Raw genomic sequence first — 22,870 nt, forward strand, 5'->3', positions numbered from 1 at the left:
AAGACTGAAATTTCTTTTGAGAGCCAAATTTTTTAAACTTAAACTACATAGGTAGGTACGTTATTAACTTAATTAGGGTATTCCTAAGCTATCCTTTGCTAAAAATGCCCCTGATCTGACTGAGGTCGCCCCTTCCAACTCTCCCATCCACACTCGTCTTGTATACTTGTTTCGTCTATCTCCTTTCATTCATCCTCTCTATATGTCCAAACCATCTCAACATACCTTTCTCAATCCTCGACACATCTTCTTTCACTCCACAATGCTCCTTAACATTAACTTAATGTTTTAAGTCTTAAACTATAGGTACATTGAATTAAAAAAAACTTGATATCATACTTAATAACAATATTATTTATCGATAAAATTAAATTGTAAGGTATCCATAAAATAAAATCATGTGACAATGACTGACAAACACTAATGTGAACAATGGCCTTGCATCTCCTTGGAAAGTTAGGGTAAGTCAGGTTTGCATGTTGTTGTTTTTAATTTTAGACATGATTCCAGGTTCTTATCAATAAGACGACTTCTCAGTTTACTCTTGATAAGGTAAGAACAGCAAATGCTAGTTTTTTTCAGCTGATTATATGAGTCAGGAATACTATTCCAGGTGTTATCAATCAACATATCTTCCTTCTCCTGGTCTTTCAAAACAGACCACTTGTGCTGTGTAAGTTCACATTTGTTTTTCTCCAATATTTCTATATCAGTACAAAGATGTTCAAAGTTCGAGCTTCACAATTCTTTTTTTAAATCCAGCAATTGCATGTTAAAGTTGCCAATGCCAATATTAAAGGGAGAAAATTTAATTCTGTTACAGTGACATTAAGAGGTTTTTAACAAAGGCTAATGTCGCTTTGCTGTTTCTGAATTCCTGAAACCTGCAGAGAAAAGCTTCTCTCATATTTAAAAGTGTTGTTTTGAAATAGCAAATGTCAATATTAGAATTATTTTCTTGGCAATGTTTCAACAGGCTTGAAAAGTGAATCAAAGTTTCTCTTTCAAAATCTTGAGCAAAAAGAGATAATTTGTTTTCGAATGAAATAACTTTTTATAATTCTTTTATAATAATGAAAAAAATTGTGTTTCTTTTCCCCTGTAGTTCACGATTAAGCTGATTTAGATGAGACATAACGTCTACCATGAAATAAAATTTTTGGATGCACTGATCATTCGTTGATTCTGGATAATGAACACCCTTCTCAAGGAGAAATGATTTAATTTCTGTTAATAAGGAAATGAAATGTTTCCTCTTGATAACCACCGTACCTTGTCATAGAGCAGAAGATCTGCATACTCACTCTAAATTTCAACTAAAAATTCTTTAAATTGGAGATGATTAAGAGCTTAAAGAACTATAATGGAGATGTGATCATCTTAATCATCAATTCCATAATTTTGCAAATTTCTTCTGAAAACGTCTGCGCACAAAGCACTTCTTGACGAATTTCTTGATGAATGATGCAATAAGTAAGTATCCTCCTGTGGTCAATTTTTTTCTTTTTTAACCCATTTCAACCTGTTCAACAAACCCGTTTCTTACGCTGGTCATACTTTTTGCCCCATCTGTTGAAATTGAGACAATTTTATAGAGTGGAATATGATGTTTCTCAATGCATTCAATTACAGCATTTGCTATATCCTTTCCACATGTTTGAGGGGCAATAATCCTAAAAGTTGTTCTTTAGGACCTGTAAATGAATTAACATTGTTGGAGGACTGCATCCAGTAATTAAATACAGAACTTGATTTTTCTTGACTCTTTTGAAGTTTCTCAACTGCTTTTTTCCTTGCATTACAGACAGGATATTTAGTACTAAATGACACGTGTTTAGTTGTAAAGTGCCTCTCCAAATTTTATTTTTTGAGCCAATTTTTCCTGACAAATAAGACAGGTCGGAAGGCCATTTAAGTTTTGAATCAAAGCGAAAGTCCGTCCAATCAACTTTAAATTCACAGTTTTTGTCTTCCGTTTTTCTTTTCTTCTTTGTAGCCATGTCAAACAGGGCACCTAAAATAATGTTTCATTTTATAATAATAAAGCCACCAACACAAAATAATTACAATTCTTAAATTGATAACAAAGATACACGTAGGATTCACAGTTGGTTGGAAAAATACGGGTAACTTTATGCTTCGAGTAGTAATGTAATGTCATTTAGATTACCTGTTAAAGTTTACTCATTATGTTACAATAAAAAAATGGTTATGGCCGAGCAGAAAACGGGGAGGGTTCCAAATTTCACCCAGGTTCATGTTTAATATTATCGAACAATTTAATAATATCAAAAATAGATCTCAACAAATGTTTGATGCAATAAGTCACCAAAACAAGAATTGCAATTTAAATCACATTTTTAACAAAACATAGGAAATTGAATTGAAGATGGGGGGCCCCATTAGAAAAAAGTATAAATAATTAGATTTAAGACATGATAATCAAACTCAAAATACAACCCTTTGAATAGGCAGGAATCTATTTTGGGGGGGGGTCTAAATATTTAGCAGGACATGATAGACGATAAAAAAAAAGTGTTGGCTTACGGATATCTGGCTCCTGTCTCTGGGAAATGCGCCAAAGACGGGTTCATAAAACATGTTAACAAATGTTAACAAAATGTGTGTCTGTACATGATTTTGCAAAAATCTGAAATTTTTGTGTGCCCGCACATAGTATTTTGTGGAAGAGCCACCACTCAAGGGGTCAAAGAGCCGCAGGTAGCTCGTGAGCCGCTATTTGCAGACCACTGCTCTGTACAAACATGAAGAAAGGGATCGGAACAGAGGAAAAGGAACAGAATTTGTACAAGTAGCACCTATGCTGAAAGAAGTTTACAAGGCTATAAGATGCATGGAAAAAGGGGAAATGCCCAGCCGAAGATTTCAATAGACATTATTAAAGAAGCAGAAGAATTTGCCACTATGCTAGTTGCTTTATTCACAAATTGTCTCACAAAATCGAATGTGCCTGAAGATTGGAATAACGCAATGATGGTTCTTTACAAAAAGGGTGAAAAATAGGATATCAAGAACTATCAACCACTCTCTTATCAGTAATTTATAAAATCTCCACCAAAGCGCTGGCACATAGGCCTGAATCCACATTGGATGAAGCCCAACCAAAAGAACAAGGAGGCTTTCAAAGTGGATTTAGTACAATGGATCACATCCAAACAATCAGGCAACTAGTAGAGAGAGAGAGACAAGGAATACGAATTACCATTATGTATGGCCTTCATTGATTTGATTTTGAGAAAGCGTTTGACTCTGTCTTCACAACTGCTATTGTTAAGGCTCTAGAAGTAATTGGGATAGAGAAGACATACATCAATATCATCAAGAAAACATATGACAAAGCAACTGCAATGATTCGTTTGGCTAAAGGAAAAGCAAAGATCAAACTTGGGGAAGAGATAGAAGTAAAAAGCTGTGTATACGTGGGACAAGAAATTACTACGGAATCATTAATTACATAAACAGAAGGATCAGGATTGGATCGAGCACTTTTGGCTCGATCCAATGTTCTTTCAGATTTCAATGTTCGATCCGAATTTTCTTTTCAGGCATGGCATGTGGAACAGAAAAGTATTTAACCAGTGTGTGCTCCCAGCACTGACTTATGGAGCTAAAACATGGACACTCACAAGCAAGACGATACAAAGGCTATAGACAACACAAAGAAGCATGGAAAGATGTATGTTAGGCATCACAAGAAAAGACAAAAAACAAATCACTTGCTATGCCTAACAAACATCTTATATCGATATCATGGAAAGAATTAAACGTTTCAAATATAAATGAGCAAACGTCCAAGAAGGTGTCCCCCACACAAAATGGATAGATGAGATCAGAAAAGTAGCTGGCGTCAACTGGATAATTAAAGCATCAGGCAGAATAACATGGAAAAATCTAAAGGAGACTTTTATTCAGCAGTGGATTGAAAATGGTTGATGATGATGAAACGTGCTGTGGGCTACTACTTACTACTAAACCCGACATGCACCTTGTCCATATTCCTCTGCGGAACTTCTAATGAATTGGTACGTTGGAATGTGTAAGTAGGGTTAACAGACATTCTATTTTTTTATGTCATTTCAAGCGTCCTCCTATGCTTCAGAAAATTCATCCTTTTGTCCCCTTTTCTGACATAACTTTTTTCTCCAATTTTTTTTTCACTCTGAAATACATATTTCTTCACACTTCATTAAAATAAGTGTTTCTCCTCCCCCCTCAAATTTTTACATGTTTTGACCAATCGCTGACCAATTTTTCCCCAGAGTAAAATAACCCAAGTTACCTCCACATAGGGTAGATGCTCTTTAAACAGACCACAACATGTCCCAGCTTGCTCCAGGATATGAAAAAAAAGACTATGTATCTCCAACGTTTGCTCACCAACAGTAAATCCTGTGTACTGAAGTGAGGATTTCACCTCTTCCATCCAGAAATAAAGAAAATGTGATGTGAGCAACAATGCCAATTCCTGAGACCCACAAATCGTCTCTCACAAAAAAAGCAACTCATTTCGCCGAAAGGAAAAACAATTCTTCTGAGGGTAGACCTCAACAAGGCTATGGAAGCTTTTAGAAATGCAAATAACGAACTAAAGACTAGGTTCTTTGCTAAGGGAAACCTTTCGCCATGCTCCAGGCAAAGCAATAAAATTGACCAGGCAGTGGGAGCAATGCATTTTCAGCAGAGGGAGACAGATCGTTGTTTGATTTCTTTTTAGCAGTTCTATTACAGTTAGGTAAACTATTGTGGTGGGGCTTTTATTTCAGTCAGTATAGCGGTGCCATCTGTGGTGAAAATCGGGGAAAGTGAAGTCACGAAAGAGCCACCCTCCTTTCTTAGTTTTTGAAGCTGGTAACCCTACATCTAGGTGAGGTTTGTTTCTGTATAATGCTAGTTATACGTAGTGCTGCAATCTATTTTTCTAACTATGAGTGAAATAAGTGCTGCTTCATGATCTGGGAATCTACTGCGGGTCCCTTAAGTGATCAGGGAATGTATTGCGGGTCACAAGTGATCTGTAAATGTGCCACTTAGGGTGGTATTCACCGACATGGTTTAAACTATAGTTACAATTTTTAGATAGATCGACACGGATTGGTTAAAATCCGGTTTTTAACCAATCTATGTTGATCTCTTATCCAAAAATTGTGACTACAGTTTAAAACATGTCGTTGAATACGGCCCTTAGTTCAATTATATAAAACTTAACTTTAGGTTTACAGTTGCAGGCCACATTTGGCCTGTGCATGTTGTATGATTTAACCGCATGTGCTTTGTGTACATTCCTCCATGGAATTTTTTTGAATCCATACATGCTGGTATACACTGTATGCATAGGTGTCGTGCTAACATAAATGTTTGAATTTTCATGCTACTTAAGTACCATTTTGAAGGTCTGCCCGCTCTCAAAACTGCTTCAAAAAATAAAGGGAATTATAAAACAGCTATCGTGATCAGATATTTTCAAAAATAAAACTTGCATCCAATATCATCCTTAAAAACTAGATGGCACAGTAAATGCTTCATCAAGGATGGAAATATTTTTCACACAACGGAATTATATAGGTTAGAGCTGTATAGCTTTCTGGAGAATTACAGTAAGTCAAGACCATCTTTGTTGTCGTGAAATGAATGTTTATCCATTATTTTGTACTTGTCTGTTATCTGAACAACCATTCGCGAGTTTTTCCCCCAACTGGCTCTTTTTAGGCAGGGTTTGTTACATCCATGGTACCTGTATCAGCAATATCGTCAGAAACACTCAAGATACAGTTGGAAATCGAATACACAGGCCACTATGCTGGTTGACATAAAATTTTGGATGGCTTTTGACCAGCAGCAAAATATCCTAATATGAATTTGTTGTCACCTATGCTTTAAAAAAAGTATTGTTTCATTTGCTTTCTCAATAATAGAGAGCAGCACGAGTCTTTTTTTTTTTTTTTTTGTGTGATTCATTAATGTTCTCAAATTTCTGGATAGATGGCAGCAAGAGCTGGGCACCTCCACATGGACCTCAAATTGTACTAGTACTAAGCCGACCATATTTCACGGTAAAAATAAGGGAATTTGGGATCTCAAATACAGAAAAACATGGACACAATTGCCAGTTGTCACCAAAGGTGAGCACAAATCCACTGATTACATCAGAAACCTCTAAAGAATTGCCAAATGGCAAGTGATTGAAGCACTCATAGGTGGAGATGGACTCAAAGGTCTGAGGGGGGCCATGATGATGTAAAAACAATATACAGGGTGTCCTGTAAGTCCTAATTAGGCTTTTGTCTCATCAACCATATTTAAAAAATACTCAAAAATGTGTTTACAAATCACAATGAACTATTTTTGAGAGTGAAAATAGTGTCATGAAATAAAAAAATCTAAATATTTATACGGTCCTCTAACTTTCACTATTGGAAAGTTGTTGCCGTCTCTCCTGAGACCAAGAAAAAATTGAATTGAAAAATATTTGAATTCAACCTGAGAAAAGTTGGGAAAGAACAGCACAAACTAATGGAGAATGCTCATTTATGCCATTCTTCCCCAACTTTTTAAAACCGATTTTAAATTCAAATACCTCAGTGAAAAATAAGAAACATGGAAATTTTTTTTGTCTGGCACACAAGAGGCAGGGAAATTTTTTTTTTAAAATCAGAAGTTGGATCACAAATATTTAGATTTTTTTATTTTACGACACTATTTTCACTCTTAAAACTGGTACAGGGTGAATTGTAAACACATTTTGAGTATGTTTTTAAATTGGGAACCATACCTCTACAATGAATGGTTGATGAGATACAGGTCGAATTAGGATTTGAAGGACACCCTGTATGCACACATATTTAGTTCACCCATACACATCTTTGATGTTTGTACTCTGAACATCTATAACTTGTTCCAGGAATATAATTAATGTAAGTCGAAAAATAATAATTTTAAAAAATGAATTTACTTTGTTCAAATACATCATTTGAATCTTACAACACATGTGCGCGCACGCACACACAAATAAAAAAGAAAAACTGTCAATATTATTCCTGAATCAGGAAAGAAATTTACTCCAGTGTGGAAGCAGAAGGACACTAATGTCTACCCTTTTCTGGATGAGTGGATACAGAAGGGTAAAGAGTTTCCTTGACCCTTTGCATGAAAGATGAACGCCATCCAGTAAATAGTTCCCCCACTCCTAGAAAAAAATTGTTTGAGTCACATAATGCATTGTAAACATGAAATTTTTTTTTTACGCATTCATGTAAATCACTGTTTTTTTATCTTCTAACCATAGTAAAAACAACTGGTTAAAAAAAAATCAGTTAAGTGATTAAAATATGTATTCTTAATGATTAACAAGATTTGTTTCAATTAATAAACAGTTAATTTTAATAAAAAATCTGATTTTTTTTCAAAAAAATAAAAAAAAATCATGACTTTTTCATATCCTGCCATCAAGTATGTTTGGTTCACGTTCGCATATTCTATGTACAGAAATGACAGCCTTTTCCTGCATAAGAGAAGTAAAAAAAAACTGCCATCTTGGCAGGCCCATCATTTCCACTTTTTCTGGGGGGGGGGGGGTACCAGTACTCTGGTACTGGGTCCCTTATCTAAGAGATTTCGCTGATTCCCAAAAACTTCTCTGAAAGGTTTTCTCTGCCCACCGCCAAAGATAATTTTGAAAACAACCCCGCTCTCTAAAATTTCCCAGTACTCAAGATTGCCACCCACAACATACACATTCCATTGTCCCAGTTACCTTCTAGCTCTGATCTTGCTATAACCCATCTGTAAGATTTAACAGTATCATTGCCCCCTACCTGACTACAAGGATAAAGGCCTTCCAATTTATGTACATAACATACACTTTTGAAAATAATTTCCCAATTTCATGTTCTATACTGCTTACTGAATCCTTATTCGAGCCCTAACCCCCCACACATGGATGCTGATCTAATACTTGAATGGGCCCCCTGGAAATTTCTCCCTTGAAATGTTTTAGATTACAGTAACAAAATATCAGTAATTAGTAATTATAGTGGCAAAAAAATACAAGATTCTAATGTAGATTTCATTATTACTTACTTCCTCTTTCATCATTTCTGAATACAAGTCGATGAAATCTACATCTTGCTGCTTTGCAACTGAAATACATGCTTTAGCATATTCACCAGTAGCTTCATTACTCCTCTTTGGTGGATCAATTCCTAAAAACGAATTGAGAAGTTTTAACTATAAGTAGTAAGGCATGAATTATAAGGCAAATTATACGTGCTAGAAAATTTGAGATACTTTTTATTTTTTTCACCGGTAGCACATTCATCCTAGAACGAAATTTTACTTTTCATCAACTATAAACTCATTAAAAATATCTTTGTATCACAGTACACTAGGGAGTATCAACATTTGAGAACTGCCAATGGGATCCTGCAGTCTAATTCTAAAAACTGCAAATGTACAGAGTGTTTGTAATTAAAGCCGCCATGTTCTGAGCTGTGTATAACTTTAACTACCCATTAAAAATTATGATACTCCAGGAGAGTTTTAATGAAGAGATGGGAAAAATTTTCGACCTTTTCGTAAAGACAGAAAATCTTTGCATAACCCTTGCTGCATAATGACTGTTCAAAAAAGAATTTAACCAGAAAATCATGCTCTTTTGAACTGTATTGCTGAGGATGTTTCAGTACCCTGACATGAAGGTTGAGAAAGTTAATCACATATTTATAAAAAAAATCAGCATGTGCACTGCATAGACAACACCCTCTTGTAGTGTGTTGGAACTGATTTCCCCCTCAATTTTTCTGTTTCCTTCATCAAGATATTCTTAAAGTTTCATTGTTTTCTAATGCACAGCCAGTCAGTGAAAATCGATGCAATTAAAAAAAAAAAAATTAACGTAAGGAATGCATAAATTAAAGGAGTCAACTTTTTTTTTGGAAAAAAAATAGCTGGAAACAATGATTGAAGGAATTTTTTTGTTCTGCCGATGAGCAGCAATATTCACTTTGTTTTACCCAATTTTATACATTGTCAGAAGCTTAGGAGCTGAATCCTGGGAAAGGGGGCCTGAAGCTAATTCTATGTGTGGCTCAAGAAATAAAACTGCGGAGAGGATAAATGACGTCATCAAAAAGTCAGCATCTATTGTGACGCAACTTCAAAGTTTCTTAAGGAAAATTTTTGTTTTTGGCACAAGATGGCGCAGAATTGAGGAATTTCAGAATTTTTGTAACAGAATGTAACAAATGTCAGAAATTATAGCACAATGTAGCAGACGTTAAAACTTGTGGCAGTTTGTAGCAAGTTTTCCACCCCTGTTCTGAGAGTTTTGGAAAAATCATTTCGACACTGTGCACTGCATCAAATCAATATAGTCTGGGATGGGGTCACCAAGAGAACCCTTAATTACGCTAATTGAGAAAAGTTGGGCCTATTGTCAGCAGTTGTCAGAGAGTTTGTGTCCTTGGCAAAGCCCATGAGACTAGAGGTGAATGAGAACAGAACAGTGGAGGAACATAGCTAGAAATTTACCACAGATGAACTGAGGGATATTACGCGCAACAAAAAGAAGGAAGAGAAATGAAGATGAATCCCCCACTTCAAATGAGATCAGAGATGTGTAGAATGTGGGAATTTATACAAAATTTTGCAGAAAAGAACCATCTACATGAAGCTGCAGTAGTGCGAGTAATGAAGCTGTGGCCAATGATATAATTTCCTATTTCCTGGAAAAAAGGAGGCAGAAAGCAAGTGTTACATTGGATAGGCTCTTTTTCAAAGCGACACAAAAAAATGAGTTTACAGATAACACTGAGTCAGTACATCGTCCTGAATGATAGAAGTAAATTAATTTGTAAACATTATAGTAATATTTTTTATATTTTGTGTTGTATTTATTGCTGTTTATATTAGTCATTTTTATGGGAATGAATAATTGTGGAATGAATCATCAAAGTTTTCATTATTTTCTATGGGGGAAGTTTGATTTCATATATGAGTGATTTGGATTACGAGCACATTTATGGAATTAACTATACTCGTTAGGACTCAAACCCAGGTCCCCATGATGTGAGTCCGTCATGACGACCACTCGACCACCACAGCAGCTCTGAAAGATCTACACACAAGCTAAACACATATTTTAAAAAAGCAGGAAAAATCCTATAAAGTGACACCATTTCCATCTGAATATATGGATTTAATGGCAAGCTACAAGCGCTTAAAAATAGGCGAAGTTCAAAATCAAATTGACCAAAAAGTCTATAATCGTCTATCCCATAAACACCTTTTTAGCTACAATTGGTCAAATTTACCAAAAAATTATCCATTGCAACAGCTTTCGAAAGAGCCTACAATGAACCATACTGGTATTCTAATTAAATAGAAATTTAGCCTTTTGTTGGCATTACGTCACTGAAATCAGCATTTGTTTTGAAGCAGATATTCAACAAAAAGATATTCAGATAAAAATGGTGTCACTTTATAAATTTTTCTTTCCAATATGTGCTTAGTTTGCATGAAAATCTTTCATAAACTTTGCAAATTTGGGTTTTTTACTTTACCAATTTCCTCTTCTATAACCCATAATCCACCATAACTGGAAAATGGTTAGAGATGGGACGGGTTGAATGCTGTTTCATGTTTCACTTGGGCTCGTCTATCATCCCCATTTTGTTTGGCAGATTAGATCATGTTCACCCACTATATGATATATATATATAGGCCTATTATATGAATGCCTATGAAATGCCTATATATTAGTAATCAAGGGTCTGGAGAAACATATCAGCATAGAGGAGTTATCATAGATAGAAAATATTAACACAATATATGGCATGAATGTCGCTGTTATCGCCGTTGTTCATGAATGTCGCCGTTAATACAAGATATACGGAAGACTGGATGTTGTGAAGATATTTATTATTTGAGATGTCAATTTTTTTAAGGAAGGAAAAAATTGAAAAAGTTCAAATTGAATTTGAAGATAGTTATAGGATTATTTCGAATAAACAGCAACAATTCAAACAATTTAGATGCCTAGGCCTATACAAGTGAATATCTATACAAAAGAAAACCACAAAATAATATGTTGAGGTATTATAATACACTGGTGAAATAAATTAAAAGAATTTGCGTATTTTATCGAATTTCATGAAAAGAACTGAACTGAATGTAAAACCACTGCTTCTAGACAAAAATGCAAATCTTGTACGTCAAATACGTAAGCGTACACGTGTGTGTAGGCGGAGCCAGTAGAGAAACAGGCATAGAGAAACAGGCGCGCATAAGTTAAGACGCATTTTGTTCGCTAGCACACCTCGGCGAATTTCTTGGTGTTATTTTGCAGCAATCGGTTCATTTCAAATTGTAACAGTAAAAATGAGTAACCACTAACGTTTAGATGATGGAATGAAGTGGCGAATTGTGGGGAGGCTAGAGGCAGGCCAATCTCAAGTCCAGATTTGTAGAGAGTTCAATTTAACACCCAGCATCGTGTGTAACTTATGGAAACAGTTCCAGGATACCGGATCCATCGAGAGAAAGCCTGGGCAAGATCGTCCAGAGAAGATAGCCATTTGTCGATTATAGTGAGGCGTAACAGGAGTGCTACAGCTTCTCAGCTCTCTCGTGACTTGTATGCAGCCACAGGAACCCGTGTATCAAGGGTGACTGTTTCCAAAAGACTTCATGAGAGAGGGTTGTTTGCAAGAAGACCTGCTGTTTGCGTCCTGCTCACTTCTACGGACAGGAGAATCCGTTTATCATGGTGCAGAGAGCATAGAGATTGGAGTATGGATCAATGGACAACCGTTCTCTTCACTGATGAGTCCTGGTTCAGCCTAAGCACCGATTCTCGCTGTACGTTCATATGGAGAGAACCAGGGACCCGCTACCTACCTTCCAATGTCCGCGAAATCCACCATTATGATGGAGGAGGTTTAATGGTCTGGGCAGGCATTATGTTGGATGGCCGCACACCTCTTCATGTCTCTGAAAGAGGCACTGTGACTGGTGTGAAATATAGGGATGAGGTCTTGGAGCCCTATGTTTGCCTTTTCAGGGGTGCAGTTTGCCCCAAGTTCATTTTAATGGACGATAACTCGAGGCCACATAGAGCTCTTCTGCTCGACGATTTTCTAGAGAGTGAGGATATTCGCCCGATGGATTGACCAGTCAGATCTCCAGACCTTAACCCTATAGAGCATGTCTGGGACGCTCTGGGGAGGGCAATTGCAACTCGCACCCCCCCCCCCTCCGGGAACCATCCAGGGAATGAAAACAGCGTTGCTGAACGAGTGGGACCAATTGCCACAGGAAATGATAAACTGCCTTATTTCAAGTATGAAATCACGCTGCGAGACCTGCATATCTGTAAGAGGGGACCATACCCCCTATTAACCCATCTATTAGCCCATTTTTTTGTTTATTCTGCAATCACTGTTTCATACCTTCCGACTCCAACGAGTGTTACGCACGATTATGTGTGTGTATTACAATTATTGAATGGCTATTTGTTGTGTATTGTATCAATATATGTACATATCAAATTTCATTAAAATCAGTACATTAATTCTAGAGATAATCGACCAAGTCTGAAAATTCTCTTAATTTCTTACACCACTGTAGTAATCATTGTTTAGCTATATAGAAAAATTACCGTTTTCCTCACAATACTTCAAGGAGGTTTCTTCATGGTAAGGAGGTGGTGTGATCAAGATCACTTTATCTTTGGTAACTCCAATTGACTGTAATGAAATGAATTATTCAGATATGCACATCTCTACACGAGACTGGATAAATATTTAAAAAAAACACAATATTAATAAAAAACGATAAGTCATTGATCACAATTTTACAGATTACAAACACAGTACGAAAGCACACTCAATATCGTAAGATAAATCTAAATTAGGTAACATACTTTCAGGTGATCTATGATGTACGCCAGATTTTTTTTGTAGTCAGCCACACTCACGCCAGTTTGATATCCCCTGAATTCACTACAGGCATCATTACAACCGACGAAAACAACAAAAGCTTTCACGTCACCAATATCTTGCTGCTTGAAGAGCTTCGACATAACTGCTTTACACATTTCAGAATTATATCCACCAAAGCCACGAACAACAACATCAGCAATTCTGTAAGGTAAAGATTAAAGTAAAAATTTACAAGCAATAAAATTTCTGACAAGGATTCACAAATTTTAATATAGGAGTCAAGCTTGCTACAGTATCATTTCAGCATGCCGATAACACAAGGTATGAATCTATGAACGTTAACAAATGCTAAAATATTTTGAGTACAGCACCCACCGCTTATTAAAATCACTTTTATGCTTAAGATTTTGATTTTATTAAAAACTTGATTTTTATAGCCAGCAAATCAAAAACTAAAATTCCCAAAATATATAGCCCCAAAAGAAAATTTTACAAAGTAAAAATATATGAATACCCTTTTAAGTAGTTTTTAAAATTTTCCTGATCCCCATTTTATAAGTGCCACATTTGAAATTACAAAACCTTCACAAACTGCCACCTATTTTGAAGATACCCCCCCCCCTCTCCCGATTGTCAGCTGATAACTGCTCCCCAAGAAAATTTACTCCGACCCATTGCTTTTATTTCCCCTCACTATGATACAAAAACACCAGCCATGACGAGTGTGGCTTTCTAAAGTGAAATACTTTTTGGGAAAAAAATCTTTATTTATACCGAGCAAGCGTATATTTCTTTACAGAACTGGGGGTACAAAAACAGACAAGAGCCGACTCCAACCACTGGCAGTTAATTGACTGAAGGAGGGAAATGAAAAAAGCTTCAATGCATTTTTAGAAACCGAGATACTCTTTTTCAATAAAAAAAAAAAGCACCTCTAAAAACCAACCCGATCATCTCAAAATTTCACAAGCAAATTTCTTTATGCCAAGTATGCAAATGATTACATTTTTAAGGCCAATGAATGTTAACTTTGGTCATAGCACAAGTATCTATTGTGCAACTAGCATTGCATAAAACAGGTAACAATTAACGACATTTATCTTTTCTCATTGTTACCATTGAGGTTCACTGGAGACACAACCAATAATGCCGTTACGACATTGTTGAAGACCTTATAGCCAATTGGATGACTTTGAATGTGGTCGAATAGTCTGGATACGTGAAGCTGGCTGGCTGGTCATACCGAGCAATAGGCAGCCACCGGCACTGTACAGACATGGCTGTGTAAAGGTGCTGGCAGCAATGGTTGCTGCAAGGAACTCGTCAGTGAAGGCCAAGGTGCGCGAATGCTAGGCAAGACCGAATGATTGTGCGATGAAGACAGAATGAGTGGCGTCACAGCCGATCATCATGGCTGCCAGTAGACGCATCACAGTGTTCAGTGGTGAATCCCACTTCAGTCTTGGAGCAGATGACCGTCGTGCCCGTGTGTGGAGGGATCGGAGCCAGCGGTCCCAATCAGCCTGTTTTAGAGAGGCATACAGCCATTAGCCCTGGTGTGATATCTCTTACGACAACAGGTCGCCTCTAGTCGTCCTGCATACAACTTCAATAGCTCAACTGACATCCTGCAGCCAGTTGCATTACCCTTCATGGCAAGTCATCCTGGGGCCATTTCTCAAGAAGATAATGCCCCCATACAGGTTGCATATCTTTGGACTGCTGTTGACACTCTTCCTTTGCCAGCAAGGTCATCAGTCCTTTCACCAATCAAACACGTATGGGACATGGCAGACTGCCAGATTCGAGCACCCCAAAATGTGCAAATCTGGAGCAACAACTGATGAATGTCTGGCAGAGTGTATCGCACGATGAGAACAGGAATCGCCGCCAAAGGAGGGGGTTTACCAATTACTGATTTGAACATTCAATGTGCAATTGCTAGTCATTGATGGGTCCTATAGCTTTGAATTTTTAATAATTTCATTATCTGTGTATGAGTTTTACGCATGTTTGATTTCAATAAAAACAGTCAATTTCTCCATGGTGCTTCATTTATTTTACAAAAGAGTGTATTTCACAGTGGCTGAAATAAAACAGATCGCGTTTGACGAGATATCTCAGGATCACAGCTGAAAGAGTTCAATAAGCAATTCATTGAATTTTCTGAACTGCTTTTTTCCACAGATGCTTGCAGTTCCTTACGGTATTTGATAAATACTTTAATTCCCCATAATGGCGATAGGTTGGATAATTGTGCCCAGTTTAGAAGTAGAAAACTCCTCTTTCAAGTTCCCAGCTTCTTTTGTCTATTTCCCGGTTTCTTGTGCGGTCATTGCCAATTTCTGAGATTGCATTATTTAAAAACAAAATCGACGTAGGTGGCATATCACTATGAACACCAGAAGCCTTCAAAATTACACATGCTCATAAAAACTGTGGTGGTAAAACAGAAGAAATATAGTAAATAAACTACAAATTTATTTTTTTTCATTTTATTTATTGCAAACATTCCCCATAAATTAATTGCTAACAAAGTCTAGATTCTAAAAACAAGGCCAAATAATTCACAAAGTTAAATTTCCTTTTAAGTTTCACACAATTATTTTATATGAAACTCATTTCAAAAATGTTTTTGATTTCTTAAAAGCAGCAATGTTGATCTTAGAAAACGAAAATTTTACTGTGATTGGTACTAACTTGATTTCGTTTTTGGCATTCGATTTTATAAAGCGGCTGATTTTATGAATCGTGAATTTATTACAGTACCGACAATACAGTACCTGATGGTACTTTTCCTTAAAGCGAAATGAAAATTGAGTACAATCACTAATAGAAAAAAAAAAAAGATTTTTGCAATGAATTTTGCAACACATTTCAATGCGAAAATGTCAGCATGCTTCATATTTTTTAAAGAATTGAAAAATTCAATTTTTCCTCCTCATTTCAATTTTCCAGAATAATCAGTCAACGTGTTAAGTTTTCTTTTTCCATCTCGCACCCCAAAAAATACTGTGCCGCAGCCCCACGGGTACCCCCCTTAGTTAATAACCACTGGTCAAATGAGACACATTCTGTGTCATTCAGAGCTTGACATTGTTCGGAGGACTGTTTTGGGAGGTTTTTCATACTATGAACTTATAAACTTATTTGGGCTCCGGAACCCAACTTTGATTGCAGTCACTGCAGATAAGTTTTCTTTTTTACTAATGAACAGCAAAAGAAATTCAAAATCATTGGAAAAGAGCTGTAAAAATAAAAACCAGAATTGGTTATGCACAAGAAAAAAAAAATCATCAAAAATATATATAATAGTAATTTAAATACTTACCGTGCGAGTTTATCAGCAAGTAAAGCACCCCAAAGTCCATTATCAGGATTAAATGCATGCTGTAACATACACATAAAAAAATTAAAATAAAAGGATTGTATGGCTTTGAGAAACACAGGTCAGCACAGCAACTACTGTGCAACTCAAACTTTTCTCTATGGAATTCCTAATGGAATGGGGCATGCCAGAAGTGTGTTGAGTGTGTGTGTACCAAGCATAGTTACCGTATATACTCGTGTATAAGCCGAGTTTTTTTGTGTAAAAATTTGTTCCCCAAGTGGGGGGGGGGGGGGGGTCGGCTTATACTCAGGTCAGTTTTTGATGAAAAAATATAGACCCCCCCCCCAATCAGTAGTCATTTTTGCAACAGTGTTAGAGAAACCAGCATTTTTGGTACAGGATATGTTCAAACCCCAGAGAACTGATAATGTCAAAGCCGAAGCAAAGAAATCGAAAACATCATTGGCTGGTGGTGTCTAACGTTAATTGTACAGCCTTTCGATGTGAGCATCAACAAGCCTCTCAAAGACTGAGAAATTTGTGGATCGAATGGATGAGTTCCGATGATAAACTGCAAAAAGTGGTGCCTTGAGGAAACCTTATATTAATCTAGTGTTCCAATAGGTACACAAGGCGTAGAATTCAGTTTCCGCCAAAATTATCATCCGATCGTTCAAAAAGTGTTGCATCAGCAATGCAATGGACGGAACTGAAGATATCCTATTTGAAAGTGACAATGGCGATGACAGCCCAGATAAAGATAAAAACAAATATGCCGCCCGCACCCCCTATGATGATCTGATGGATTACCATAAGCTTAGAGACTTAGAAGAAACGGATTAAAAAGTTTGAATCTTTTCTATTGTAAATTTCCATAAGTGTTCATTTTGCATTAAAATATAAGATTTTTTTTTTTCTCGGAAATGCATGGATTTTTTCAGGTCGGCTTAAACACTGGTTTTCAATTCATTGCAGTTTTGGTGGTCCTGAAGTGGGGGGAGGGGGTTGGCTTATACACGAGTATATGCAGTATGCTGTCAGAGTTATGATGTATGTCCAACTAGTGCTACCACCGGTCCTTCAAACTTTGAAGTGAAAATGACAGATGTCTGAATTTTCATGTTATAGGACTACAGCAATTGAAAAACTCTGTATCAACCAAATAAAAAGACATTAATAATAATGCATATAGTTAATAATATTAATAAAAATGACACATCTGTTAGAGTTTAATGGTTTTGCATTGGCATAGCCTGTAGACAGTGCCGTCTTGGGCCCACTCGGGAACCTAAAAAAAAAAAGATCTGGTTGAAATTTGAGAATTCGCTAGATAGGACCTTACAAAAAAAAATCACTTGGCCCGGAGGCTCATGATGTTCTGAAAACGACTCTCTCTACAGACTACCAGTTTTTTATTGCCTTACTTCCCTTCTAGTCCGGGTCATCAATTTAATTCAGCTTGATTTAAATTTCATTTTCCTTTTATTTAACTTCAATGATATTGAAGTAAAAGTAACCTCATGTGACATGCATGTTATTGAAATTTGGATAAAGTTCTTGATTAAAAGAAATATAGAGGATCCTGGTAATTTTTTTCTCAACCAAGTTGTTGAACAACAAAATTTAAAAAAACTAAAAAAGTTGGAAACATTTAATTTTTCTCTACTCATTCTCTGATAATTTAATGTCCATTTTAACGTTGTTCAGCTGAGTGCAACGAGAACGTATAGCACTTTATACTGATTATGCTCTTCAATGTATAGATCAAGATGCAACATTTAAAATCTGAATCTTGTTGTCTTTAAAAAGGGCAAAAAGTATCGGAAAGTTCGGATTGTAATACGTCAATCAAAGTATATTTCCTTGATAGCATAAGAATGATAAGCAAAATTTAGGAAAGTTTCGTAATAAGTCCATAAATCAGGCTTTGAGCACGGTCAGGAAATTCTGTATAGCGATACCGATTCTAAAACAATTGAATGATGCAGCAGCTATATAAGATCAATTACAGTCGAATCTAGTTATAACGAAGTCCAAGAGACCGAAGAAATCACTTCGTTATAAAGGAATTCTTGATATTTGCATTGTTCCAGTGAAAAATTATCTGGAAGATAAGAAAAGTGTTCGTTAAAACGAGATTTTCACTATTACAGTATTTGACTGTATTACAATTATAAATTATTAAAATTTGAGAAACAGTTTCATACAACAATTGTAATTATTATGTTATCCTATGTGAATGTTAATGATTAAGTTATGATTTGTCGTAATTTTACGGATCCAGGATAGATTAGATAATTTAAATTTTGCCTCCGCTCTAAAGAATGCTTCCAAGTCCAAGTATGGCAATCAGATCAAGTCAGGACAGTTGGTTTCTTCCCAGTGAGAAACATGTGGATGGAGGTAACTTGCAAATAGACCAAGTTTGTTGGTCAGGACAGCAATTAGATAACTCTTGAGATTCATCATAGGTATGGCGAGACTGGAGCTGCACAAGGATCTCGAACACAATATTAGATCATTGAAAGGTAGTCATCTGGATCCACTAACAATAAATGTGTAAAAAGGCGCAGACATTTATATCAAATTATATCATTTTAGCCTTAAAACTTTAAGGACCAAAGGTAAAATGTTACGTTAAGCTCAAGACAAGAGTACAAAATAATGAAAATAGAAGTAGCGCATGATTCTGATCGTACACAATACTTATACTTCAGATCACAGACATCACAAGATGTGATCACATTAAGCAGCATCGACTGTATAAACACTCAATTAAGTTAATTTGGGCTCAACAACCTTTCATAAACAGATTTCTGGTGTTCATATTTCTTAATTGTGTAGTTGAACTTCTGTTAACAAATGGTTCGCATGAGCAAAAACTTTGAGCAAATTTTGACTTGCTAACGAGCAATGATTCACATTAAGAAATTTTTTTCAGATTTGTTTATTTAGTTTCAAACGTTATTGCAACTTAGCTGAAAGTTTTCTGCTTTTGTCCATGCTCCTCCTATGGAATTGTGGGTAATATTCTCCACCAGTTTCCAGCCAGCATGCCTCACTCGAAAAAAGAACACATGTGCAAGCGTGACTGAACAATACGAAACCATATGTAGCATTGTAACCATGTGTATGAAGTTTTTTAAATTCTGCTTGGAGAAAACTGTGGGCTGATTGCACTATTGAAGGTAGCTTTGAGGGGCTAACTCACCAGTTATCGAAGAGATTATGTTCCTTGGGGAAGACCATGGGACTGGAGGTGAATGAAGACAACCTTCAAGAACTAGTAGAGGAGCATGGAGACGAACTGATAAATCTCCCTCATGTCCAATAGCAAGAGCTTATGGATGGGATCTCGTTTGAGGAAAATAGAGCAATGAGATGGAATACCTCATTTCAAATGGAGATTACAGACACGTTCGAAGAGTGAAGCTAAGCAAAATTTTGAAGAAAAGAACTACTAAAATGAAGCTATAGAAGTGTGCAAGAAATTAATCTGCACATCAACGCAATTTCTTATTTCCGAAAAATCCTAAAAAATAAGGCAAGATTGGATAGGTTCTTTCTCAAAGTCAAACAAAAAGAACAAGTTTAAAAAGATAGCCTTTCCCCTTCTCTCGCCATATGGAACGAAGTTAATTCGTAAACATTTTACATTGATTAGGCTATCCAAAACAATTGGGAACTGAGGATGTTCGGATAACCGATCATTAATGGAAAAAAATTATACATGTTTTAGGAACATATGAAACAAAGAAACAGCAATACTAAATGTACAAAACTGTATACAATTTGTATCCATCTTACAAATACAACAGAGCACTGACCAGGGACGTAGCCAGAAATTTTGTTCAGGGGGGGGGACCACTTTCATTTTGGGGGGGGGGGGAACCAAAGTGACAGAACAATGGATTTGGCCATCTTTTTCCCTTTTTTCGGTCATTTTCTCACATTTCGGGGGGATGGGACCAGACACCCCCCCCCCTCGCTACGCCCTTGGCACTGACTAGGTTAGTTTGATATGTCCAACATTCAAAATAGCCTACAGTTTAGAAAAAGAGGTCCAAAAATTTTTCGGAACAGCTGCAGTATGGTCCGCCACAACAGGTTGCAGTAATTTTTCAACATCTTCCCAGCTTTCACTGGGTGATACCAGATGATGCTAGCTTTGCCACACGGTTTTTTGTCCCTTTGTTCACCGCACTTTTTCTGAAATTCTAAACAGCCGTTGTTCCATTTCCAGCATTATTATCTACTGGTCAGGTTGTATCATTTACCATTTTATTATTTCGTTATATTTATTACTTATTTATCCATTACCATACCCAAGGCCGCAACTGGGGGTGAGCAGGCAGATCTCTTGCCCCAAGTGCTAGACCCAAGGGGGGCACAAATTTCATCCTGAAACCTCTCCTTCAACATTACAAGGGGGCGTCAAAATGCACGCTTACCCTGGGGTAACCAAGCATCTAGTTGCGGCCCTGGTCATACCTTGACTTATTGGTTTGTTACTTAAAACGAACCCGGAGAAACTTTCATGCCCCATATCCGTTTATTATTTAAAAAAGAGTCTGGGTTTTTAAATGATGTTAAAGCCAGGTTTTTCTAGAAATAGGTGTTTTGCGCCACGTGAACCGAACAGTATAATTTCGCGTCGGCAGCAACGTGTTACATAATCACGCTACGCGTTTGTGTTTTCCTAGCGGAGCGCATCAGATCAGGGCGGCTATATTATAATACATATATGGCCTTGGTATCAGCTACTTTGTCGTCTGCATGCTCCGGTTTGAAGGGAAGGGAAAGAAAACAAAACTGAAGAGAACATCGGCAAAACCGCGGCGCAAGACGCATTTGACTCCTCCAGAAGCAGTCGGCCAATCACGCCCGACGTGAAGCGCTGTCGGGAGGCGTATTGCGCTCTGTAGGAAAACAGTCATGCTGCTTTTGTCGTCTCTGCAAACCGGAGCATGTAGACGACAGAGTAGCTGATGCCAAAGCCACATACTTCATATAACCGACCTGATCTGATGCGCCTTGCTAGGAAAACACTAACACGTAGCGTGATTATGTAAGACGTTTCTGACGGCGCGAAATAGTCTAATTCGGTTCACGCTGCGCAACAAACCTATTCCTAGGAAAACCCGGCTTTAGTCTCAAAAGTGATATTTTTGTAATTATTACTCAAATTTCGAGTAAAGCACGAGGTTCAATAACGAAACACAATAAATAAACCACCTGGGTCAAGGAGTCTCCAAAGAGAATGACTTTCGGCCAAATAATTTCTTCGCCACCTCCTTCCATATTTAACATCAATATTTACATTAAATAACTTATTTCTAATTAAGGGCGAAATAATTAAAACAATAACGTGATAAGAGTGACCAGAAGCCACACTCGAGTACGAAATCCCGCGAATTATTTGTTGCCAAAAGCATTGAACTAAAGCGGGGGAAGAGAGGGGGAAAAAAAAACCACAATTTTTCCCTGGAGTTTTCGTGACCGCGCATAAACGAAAGTAATAGCAGATTTTCCACTATAAAGGTGACCAAACCATCGAGAAGAAATATGAGAGAACTATATTTCTCCTCTAAGGGCCAAACTTGGCAAGAAATTGCCAAATATTGCCAAAGCCAAAAAATAAAAGGTTGCTAGATATCAGAGTGAATTTAAATGAATTTTACGAGAAAAAAAAAGTTTGACGAATTGGTGAGATGAACATTTATACTTAGAGTGACCATACGTCGCGTATTTCTCGTGACAGTCCCGGTATTTTCTGTTTTTTTGGCCGTCCTGACTTTTTAGCAAAAGTGTCCCGGTTTTTCGCGTATTTTACACGAAATGTACTTGAATATTTATTCTTCATTCAAGTCAAAGATTGAAATTATTTTTCAACTCATAAATTATGTTATGATAATTACAACTATAAATGAGAATATTAATCTCCCACATTTGTCTTGGTGAACGTTTTTATAGTGGAATTCATTTTAATCTACTACAATTTGCAGTAATGCTTCATTTCCTGCCATTGTGAGTTTTCGTAACTTCAACAATATTTGGCATCTTTGTCCGGTTTTGGCAAAAATTTTGGCGATAATTGGCGATGTCCCGTATTTTCCGGTATCTCTAATCGCAATTTCCCGTATTTCACTCAAGGAAATATGGTCAGCGTATTTAGACTCTATGTCACAATTACCATAATTTGAATAACAAGAAATAAAAATTTATCTCATTCACAATTTTAGTTGAAGAAAAATTTCAAAAAAGCTATGTTGGGATGGCCGAAATTGAGGATAATAAATCCGGTAAAATATGGGTCATATGGGTTAATTTATTAGAACCCGTGAATTTTTTTTCCATTTTTTTTTACACAGGGTGTTCTATAAATTCATGAAATTGAAGGAATTGGCGTATTTGAATGCAATTTGCGAAATCATTTTCGCGCAGGGGGATTTTTTCGATACATTAAAAAAAATTTAATTCATTAAAATTTTGAAAGAGCTAAATTTTTCTACATTAAAATGTTAAATATAGTTCAGATCTTTGACAATAGAGGGCACTGCACGTAAGCAAATCATTGGGAATA

General features: G+C 36.6%; 1 protein-coding gene and 1 long non-coding RNA gene across 2 annotated transcripts; one reads left to right on the top strand and one right to left on the bottom strand.

Annotated features, from left to right (window-relative positions):
* Positions 1–588: 588 nt before the first annotated feature.
* Positions 589–14,998, top strand: LOC149075016 (uncharacterized). Its single transcript, XR_016194321.1, has 3 exons — positions 589–673; positions 1,106–1,473; positions 14,080–14,998. It is a non-coding gene; the product is annotated as an uncharacterized LOC149075016 (long non-coding RNA).
* LOC149075017 (isoamyl acetate-hydrolyzing esterase 1 homolog) lies at positions 6,949–21,719 on the bottom strand. The gene is made up of 6 exons (XM_089246020.1): positions 21,523–21,719; positions 16,288–16,346; positions 12,938–13,157; positions 12,674–12,761; positions 8,098–8,219; positions 6,949–7,204 (listed from the first exon to the last, which is right to left on the bottom strand). Exons 1-6 carry the CDS (start codon positions 21,595–21,597, stop codon positions 7,061–7,063), a joined length of 708 nt encoding a protein of 235 aa, XP_089102146.1. The 5' UTR covers positions 21,598–21,719; the 3' UTR covers positions 6,949–7,060.
* Between the last annotated feature and the right edge of the window lie 1,151 nt (positions 21,720–22,870).

Source organism: Pholcus phalangioides, unplaced genomic scaffold, assembly GCF_987345545.1.
Source record: "Pholcus phalangioides strain wild (caught in Gottingen) unplaced genomic scaffold, Ppha-v1.0 ptg000016l_1, whole genome shotgun sequence".
Taxonomy (NCBI): Eukaryota; Metazoa; Arthropoda; class Arachnida; order Araneae; family Pholcidae; genus Pholcus; species Pholcus phalangioides.